This window comes from Sinocyclocheilus grahami, unplaced genomic scaffold (genome assembly GCF_001515645.1).
Source record: "Sinocyclocheilus grahami isolate Dianchi unplaced genomic scaffold, SAMN03320097.WGS_v1.1 scaffold1072.1, whole genome shotgun sequence".
In the NCBI taxonomy this organism is placed as follows: domain Eukaryota; kingdom Metazoa; phylum Chordata; class Actinopteri; order Cypriniformes; family Cyprinidae; genus Sinocyclocheilus; species Sinocyclocheilus grahami.
In genome coordinates this window covers 34663-43779 of record NW_015506251.1, presented here as the reverse complement: position 1 = coordinate 43779, position 9117 = coordinate 34663, and the positions used below count along the sequence as shown (strand labels likewise).

At 39.6% G+C, this 9117-nt stretch overlaps 2 protein-coding genes across 2 annotated transcripts in view; both read right to left on the bottom strand.

Annotated features, from left to right (window-relative positions):
- Positions 1–7159: 7159 nt before the first annotated feature.
- The window catches only part of commd10 (COMM domain containing 10), a 25730-nt gene continuing 23772 nt past the window's right edge, over positions 7160–9117 (bottom strand). The window contains exons 6-7 of the mRNA XM_016251838.1: positions 7458–7517; positions 7160–7386 (exon numbers count right to left, since the gene is read on the bottom strand). Of these exons, the coding sequence (XP_016107324.1) occupies positions 7348–7386; positions 7458–7517 (99 nt within the window). The 3' untranslated portion in view covers positions 7160–7347. The remainder of the gene's footprint in view (positions 7387–7457; positions 7518–9117) is intronic.
- Positions 9076–9117, bottom strand: part of LOC107566394 (AP-3 complex subunit sigma-1) — a 34389-nt gene continuing 34347 nt past the window's right edge. Inside the window, exon 8 of the transcript XR_001606503.1 lies at positions 9076–9104. The gene's annotated coding sequence lies outside the window, so the exon portion shown is untranslated. The remainder of the gene's footprint in view (positions 9105–9117) is intronic.

The following is a 9117-nucleotide window of genomic DNA, read 5'->3' as shown; positions in this document are numbered from 1 at the left end:
TGTTTTCAAGTAAATGGATGGAACTTTGAAGCGCACTTCCAATATATCGCAATAAGCATAGTGCTTTTTGGTACTTTTAATACGAAACAAAGTCTCAGATTTCAAATTCTGTCCATTGTATTGCAGTATTCAAACAATAAATGCAGTTTTGGCGCTGTTTAATGTGAAGTGACAGATCGGTGTAGCGCCTCAGTGAACTGATCATCTCCTCCGCTTTATTACTAGTTATATAAAATATTTCATCGTTTTAGCAAGTGTGTTATTTTTATTGTTTCAATTTTAGTATTATTTGAAGTGTAGGTCTTTTGTATATCATTCACTAGCAGCTCATCAAACTCAGGTTCTCAGGTGTGAGGCTGATGTTCCTGATGATCAGACTCAGAGCTTCTCCGTGACGCTGTGATCGTGTGTTTGTCTCAGGTGCGCTCGAGGACGGCCTCGCTCCTGCTAAGTGCTCATTTCAGCTCAGAGCTGAAGGTCAGATGGATTTTCTGTCTCCCGGGAAATGATTTCCAGAATCATGTTAACAGCAGCACTTCAGAATGAATGATACTGTCATTGAACACGAGAGGACGCGGCGTAGCGACTCCATGGTTGATTACTGAGCTTAATTAACACATTAATACAGGATCACTTATAGTACTGTTCCTCTTTTAAAATATTAATGCGTCATCTGAAATGCATGAACATACCAGAGTGGAATATAAGTTTACTTGAATATATGTTCATGTAGCGCTCAGCATTTGATTTCAGTGAAAGTCTCAACCCATTGACATAGAGGTCAGAGGTCAGACGCTCATTCATGACACTGAGGATCCCTGGAGAGGTCAGCGGGAGGAAGTGATGTCACAGCTGATGTGTGTGTGTGTGTGTGTTCTCATGTATGTAGGTTAGTGAAGCTGAAACGAGAGCAGCAGCTGCTTCATCCATAATGAACAAGCTCCTCCCCCTCCATCTCAGGTGTCCTACAGCTGTGACATGATTTGCATGCGACCCCGCCCACTTTCATAATCATGCTGAGAACGCAAGGAAGGTGAAAACACACACACACACACACTCACACACAGATATTCCCTCGCCTTGAGAAGAAGAGAAGCTGATTTACTGAAGTGATCATTTAATACGAAACAAAGTCTCAGATTTCAAATTCTGTCCATTGTATTGCAGTATTCAAACAATAAATGCAGTTTTGGCGCTGTTTAATGTGAAGTGACAGATCGGTGTAGCGCCTCAGTGAACTGATCATCTCCTCCGCTTTATTACTAGTTATAGCACAAAATAAACATGACTAAACATCTGAAGGTAAGTTAAAAGAAAGAGTACAACTTTACAATCCGTATCCTGTCTCATGTAATCACTCAATCAGTGTTTCATCCGCACAAATACACCAATATAACGGCTTGTAAACAATGTCACGTAACGTCACATTTACCTCAGAAAAACATATTCGTGACCATAAACTCATTAGTCAGAAAAATAGACTGTAGTAGAGAGGGGCATTTTGCTAAATATATGCATCATATAACATATTCATTATAAATTTTACTGTTCTTCAATGTTTAATTTATGTTTGAATAAATCCATCATTTCATAACAGCCACCATTATGTTTATATTTAAAAAAAACAAAACGAATTGAAGTAGAAATATTATGTAATTTTAACTTTATTATTTTAAAAACTTCATTGTGTAATTTTATCAAATCGGTTCATTTTAACCTTCAATATTATAGTAATGTAGTACCAGCTGACTCTCATGTATATTTTACAGCATTAGTTGAGAGATTTTTTTCCTTGAGAAAATGTGGCATGTACTGCACCCGATACGTATCCAAAATAATCGATATGGAATTGAATTGAATCGAATTGCAAGCTTGTGAATGAGAATCGAATCGTGACATTTGTGTCAAAACCCAGCCCTACTAGGGATATTTAATTACATAATGCCTTATTTGCATATTTCAACAACTTTTCAGAAAACTTGAAATGCTAAAAAATAATAATTCAATAATGATGATCAATATCAGAATGTTTAATGGCCTGTAAGTGAAAGTATTTAGACGTGTTTGGATCTGAAACACGCTGTTTTCCAGACTAGCGTTTCATCATGTGATGTTCAGGCCTCCGGCGTGGAGCAAATCCCTGGACCGCGGCGATGGAGGGATGTAAGCCGAGGCTGGCACCGGGATCAAAACGAGATGCCCTACTTTGCCTCAGCTTGTAAAACTCTTGGGCATAAAGAGCGTGAAGCTGCTTGAGAAGCGTGAGTTTGCTGAAGTGATACGAGCCGCTCAAATCCCTCCAACCACAACAAAGCGAGGCTCTGTGTGAACGCGTTCCTGAGCTCAGAGTCACTTCAGACGCAGTCGTGCTTCAGAAAGCAGATCATCTGTGACAGGCAGCAGAGTGTGTTCATCAGGACCTGACAGACTGCTGCTGGGGAGTTTTCTGCTGAAGGTCGTGACCTCGTCTCCAGAGGATCCTGAAGGAAGCTCGCTTCGAGTCCGCCGTGTTTTATCCCAGAATGCCCGGCTGTTCGCTGCTTTATCTCTGCTGCCAGAAACCAGCCATTCTCAAATGATTTATCAGTCTGTCCCAGCTAACAGGGAACGTCCTCAAACATTTTTAAAAAGTTACGTATATAAATGTTAAATAACATTCTTAAAGTGATGTCTAAGGCATGCACTTATAACTAAAATATGACATTCTCACTGATGAGAGATCAACATTTCTCTGAACATCTTTATGATGTTGTTTGTAAGATTCTAAGAAACATTTTTGTAACCTTTAATCAACGTTCTAATCGCAACAAGAAAACAGAACATTTTAATGTTCGTCGAATATAAAAAAAATAAATGTTCAAATGATGTTATATTTTGGGTGAAAATAAAGTTAGTAGAACAATTAGGAAATGCTTTTGTAACCTTTAAATAATGCAAGTAAACTGGGCATTTTAATGTTCTCAGAATATTACAAATAAACATTCAAATAACGTTATATTTTGGGTGAAAAAGAAAATTCTAATCACGACAATAAATCTGGACATTTTAAAATAATGTTCCCACAATGTTTTTATAACCTAAATTTGTTAAACCCCTTTATTTATTCATTTTTATTTTATTTATTGATTTATTTATTTTGAAGTTTTAAGATTTAAGAATTGTGCAGCTAAACAAATAAAATATTTCATCGTTTTAGCAAGTGTGTTATTTTTATTGTTTCAATTTTAGTATTATTTGAAGTGTAGGTCTTTTGTATATCATTCACTAGCAGCTCATCAAACTCAGGTTCTCAGGTGTGAGGCTGATGTTCCTGATGATCAGACTCAGAGCTTCTCCGTGACGCTGTGATCGTGTGTTTGTCTCAGGTGCGCTCGAGGACGGCCTCGCTCCTGCTAAGTGCTCATTTCAGCTCAGAGCTGAAGGTCAGATGGATTTTCTGTCTCCCGGGAAATGATTTCCAGAATCATGTTAACAGCAGCACTTCAGAATGAGTGATACTGTCATTGAACACGAGAGGACGCGGCGTAACGACTCCATGGTTGATTACTGAGCTTAATTAACACATTAATACAGGATCACTTATAGTACTGTTCCTCTTTTAAAATATTAATGCGTCATCTGAAATGCATGAACATACCAGAGTGGAATATAAGTTTACTTGAATATATGTTCATGTAGCGCTCAGCATTTGATTTCAGTGAAAGTCTCAACCCATTGACATAGAGGTCAGAGGTCAGACGCTCATTCATGACACTGAGGATCCCTGGAGAGGTCAGCGGGAGGAAGTGATGTCACAGCTGATGTGTGTGTGTGTGTGTGTTCTCATGGTGTGTGTGTGTGTGTGTGTGTGTGTCGGAGCGGCTGAAGGGTCATTGTGAAGCTCCTCAGTGATCTCAGTGTTCGTCTCTCTCTTTCTCTCCAGTATCTTGGAGCTGAACAGCTCGTCCTCCATTCTTCACAAACACTGGCTCTTTCTCTCCGGCTCTCGACTCAACTCTTTCTCTTTTCTCTCTTCGTTTATGCTGCTCTTGCCCTCGAGACACGTTCACATGAATCAGGCGCATGCTCGGCCGCTATTGTTTTAGTAAGTTTGTGACCTCAGAGTGCCAGCAGACGGGATTGTACCATCAGATCACAGACTGACATGAAGATTTCCATCGAGCTGATCTGTCAGCACTCATAGTGTGCATCATCAGGGCATTAAAACTCAAACCACTGTCTGTCTGAATAAAGCTGGCTGGGACGAAAGAGGATTTCTCCGGTGCAATCAGCAGAAGATCCTCCTTCATATTCCAGCACAGCCAAGAACTCTAAAATCAGGGCAGAATTCATGAATTCTTTAAACTGAGCGAAGTGTTTCTCTCTCTCTCTCTCTGTGTGACACACACACACAGACCCTACAGCAGCTATAATTACACACCCGCTAATCCTGTTTCCCAAATCCAGGAGCCCACAGATCCATGCGGAAAATCCCACGGCTCCACATTTTCTCCATCCGTCTCGCGGATCCAGTTTCACACAAAGATCTGCGTTTGTCTTCAGAAACGCTTCGACGTTCACACACACTGACAGAAACTCGCTCACATCTCGATTCAGTCTTCATTTGATAAAAAATCTCTCTCAAACGCTCACAGTGACCGCAAGCTCCAAAACCAGCTGAAGTTCCCCACAGAAACTAACAGCATATGGTCTGGATCGACATGAGGGCGAATAAATAATGAGAGAATGCTGGTTTTTGGGTGATTTGTGCTTTAATCCGTTTAGAGCTCATCTGTTGATGTGTCGCTCCGCTTCAGGATTTGAGGAACCGTGTTTTCTCCGGAGGTTCATTACGATTCATCCAAACATGATGTGTTTATTAGGAGACACTTCACTGATAGAATGACCCAGATCCGTTTTTAATTAGTCCTTTTTATCTTGTTTTCCAGTTAAAATATCAAAAAGGCTGAGATAAATGTGCTAGAGGAGCAGCACGGCTTGAGATATCAAAGCTTGTTTTCAGAGAATGTGATTTAATTCACTGGACAAGAGCAATTATTGAGAAAAGTTTAAAAACCAGGGCAGATTTATGAGTTTTCTCAACTCTTGAGTCTAAATAATTGTCCTTGATAACACACTAAAAGCATCATTCAGCCGATGCATTCCTGCAGATTTCTTCTTCAGTAAGTAACACAATTATTTAGCCATATATGTAGTTTATCCTACACTTCAGGCGTGAACGATGTGATCTTTATGTTTCTGGTCTTCTTAAAGCAGAGATCCGTCGTTTGGTTGTACTCAGATCTCACAGTGTCCCAAAAAATAGTGCAATATACATAAAAATTAAACACTTAAAAAAATTATTTAGTTTTGACCTCTATAGGCTTTACCTTTCATATTTGTATTTAGTCTAAATCTAGGCTATTGCAAGAGATTGGAAATGTATTTTCTTACCCTGAAATATATTTAGTTTTAACCATCATATGCCAAAATATATTTCATTGAGATTCACTGTTTACAGCATATATTTAAAATGTTGGTCAGAAATACTTTCTTTGTTTTTACTGTATGGGACAAAACCATCACTATCTACGTTTACATTTATTCATTTAGCAGACAGTTTTATTCAAAGTTTATTATTTTAAGACAAAGAAGAGTGAACGAGAAGGTTCTGGAACCTGATTTTGTGCTCTTTCTAAACATCTAAATGATTATTTAACGCTCGGGTGTGTGTCCTAGCATCAGTACGACTTTCTGTAAATGTGTATCGTCTAAAGCACTATACAAATGAACATGACTGGACTGCAACTTTAACTACTGGCCAGATTTTAGAAAGACTTTAAATATCGATTTACTGATCCACATCAACATCCATACGTCCTACAATCGTGAAAATAAAGCTTCTTCATTGGCATTGATGGTTTCATGAAGAACAACATCCACAGAACGTTTCCATCGCACAAAAGATTATTCAAATATCATTTACACTAAGAAAAACTGATCTCAAAAGTGGCTCTCTCTTTGACTTTTTACGAGTGTAGAGGACAGCCAGTCATTAGACTTTGATGAAAAATTGTGAGGACAAAAACAATTCTCTTTTGTACGATAAGACCAGGAACATGAGGCGTTAATGCACTCGATTAGTATTCGATTATGAGTTCATGCTGAGTTTAGCATAAGAATGTGTTTGTTTGAGAGCTTCATCTCACATCTGGAGCGTCTGCAGTCACTAGATGAAGCTCCGGGTCGAGTCCAGACGGCCTGTGATCGGCTCGCTCCTCCAGAACTCTGTGTTCTGCTGTCTCTGCTGGAGTCTCGCAGCACCGAGCGTCTCGCCATCTGTTCAGCGATCTGCACGTCACACAGTGAGTGCACTTCAAGAGAAGATGAAGCACACGGACACAGAAGCACCTGCTGACTGACGAGTCTTCACGAGGAACTCGCTCATCGTCCTGTTAGATCATCTGAGCCAGATCTTCTCCAGCATCAGCCGCTCGATTAACACTTCCAGCACTACAGATTCTGTCAAAGAGACGTCTGAGAGACCGAAAACAGCGTTTCTGCAGGCCATCATTCACTTCCATCAGAGCAGAAACTCTTAAATTAATAAAGTTGTGACAAACAATGCAAAAATTGAACCTCTTCCTCAGTATTTCTGTCTTGCTCTCCAGCTCAAATATTAAACATCCTTAAATCAAGACACTGAATTTCTGAGAAATTGAAGTTTATGATTAAAACAAGAATAAATATCTGTCGATGAGGAATGAAAACTTGTTTTTCATTTGAATAACGTTTATTTTTCTGAGCTCATTGGCAGATATTTGTTCTTGTTTCAATCATAAACTCATTTATCAGTTTTCTTATAAAGGAAGACTTATGATTTTAAGTTATTTTATATCTTAGGTAAATGACTAATTGTTTTGGTGTCTGTATTGCAAACAAAACAAGTTATTGCCGTATTTGAGAGCGAACTCTTTTTTTTCCGTAAAATGAATTATAAAGTAATAAGTTGTTGTATTTTCTTTGAACTTTGAAGTGTTTGAAAATACAAGACATTTACATTTAGAGACCATATTGACGTATTGATTTATGTTCAATTTATTCCTTACTTGGTCTTAAAAAGTCTTGAATTTAACTTCAGAAACCCTGAGAGAAAGGTCATAAATACAGACGCTGGACCTTCAGAGCAAAAGCATCTTTAATGAAACATCATCAGATGTGTGACGGATCTTGATGGCGTTCATGAACACATCAGCATCAGCGCTTCAGCCTCGCATTACAAATCCAGAAACAAGTGTTCAACGACTGAACCACCAAACAGCTGCTGACGCCACCAGAGGAATCATGGGACGGCAGACGGAGGCCGCATCAGCTGAGGGAGTCCAGCTGAGTCTGAATCCTCTCCATCTGTAAGACACACAGAGCCGTGAGCGTCTGAACGCGCTGAAGATCAGGAAACACGTGGGATTCAGTCTGACCTGATTGTAGAAGTCCAGCAGATCCTGATGGCTGAACTCCACAAACACGTCCTGCAGACGCTGAAACGGAGGAAGAAACGGCGATAAAAGCATTTCATCAATTATTAGCGCAGTCTGTCCTGTAGAAATCACTCTCCTCAGACACTGTAAGTGCACATGTGACCCGTTTGTGAAAGTTTCATGATCATATCAATAAAATATCAATAACACACTCTGAAAGAAAACACTTAAAACAGCAGAGCAGCGTTCGCGCTCAGACGAATCCGCATGGAAAAAATAAAGAAACTGACACGATGAGAGATCTTCTGCCAAAATAGACGCTCGAGTCTCTGTATGATGTGATTCAGAAATATTATCGATCTGACACTATGAGAACCGAATTGGTCTGAATAATGACTCTATTGTCTTCTGTGGAGCTGCTTTACAGCTGAAATTGAATTTCGAATTAAGAATCAACATTTATAATTGAATAACGGCAACATTGACAAAGTTAATGAATTGGATTGAGCTGAATTATGACACTTTTGTCTTCTGTGGAGCTGCGTTATAGTTAAGAATTGAATTTCGAAATTAAGAATCAAATTTGTTTCATAATTGATGAATTCTGCAACATTGACTGTTAATGAACTGAATTCAATCCAAATTGAGATGAATTATGGCATGATTGATTTCTGTAGAGTTGCTTTATAGTTAAGAGTTGAATTAAGAATCAAAGAACTGAATTTGTTTGATAGTTGAACTCTGCATCAATGACTCTTTTATTGAACTGAACGGATCTGAATAATCTTCTGTAGAGCTGATTTATAGTTAAGAATTGAATTAGTTTCATAATTGATTAATTTTACTGCTTTGAAATGATCTGTACTGTATAAAGTGCTATAGAAATAAATGTGGCTTGACTCAAAACATGATAAACGTCCTAATGAAGACACGGAGCAGAAGAGCGCAGGAAGACGCCGCCGCACACGCGTGACACACGTCTGATTCCTGAGGAGGAGGCCGGAGTCTCTGCGGCAGGAACACGTCAGGATGCATTAACACAGAGGACATTAATTAGACACAACATTATTATCCATAATTAAGAGTAAAAGGGGAAACGTTATCTTTAGCAGAGCCGCTGGAGATGAAGGACAAACGCAGAACACAGCCATCACACGAACACACAGATATAGAAGAACATCCACAGCAGGATCCTGACATGTGTGTGTGTGTGTGTGTGTGTTCATACACATGGGATGGAGATGAATGTGTGTCATGAATCAAGGGTTAATTCCAACCTCAGGTTCAGTAAGTGTTTTGACGTATCTAGGCTAACGCTAATGGCTCCTGCGTGCTTTCAGAGCTGACGGTAGAAATCACAGCTCTGGGGACGATCGCTGACTGTGACCACACACACACACACACACACTCACACACACTCACACACACTCACACACACTCACACACACTCACACACACTCACACACACTCACACACACTCACACACACTCACACACACTCACACACACTCACACACACTCACACACACTCACACACACTCACACACACTCACACACACTCACACACACTCACACACACTCACACACACTCACACACACTCACACACACTCACACACACTCACACACACTCACACACACTCACACACACTCACACACACAC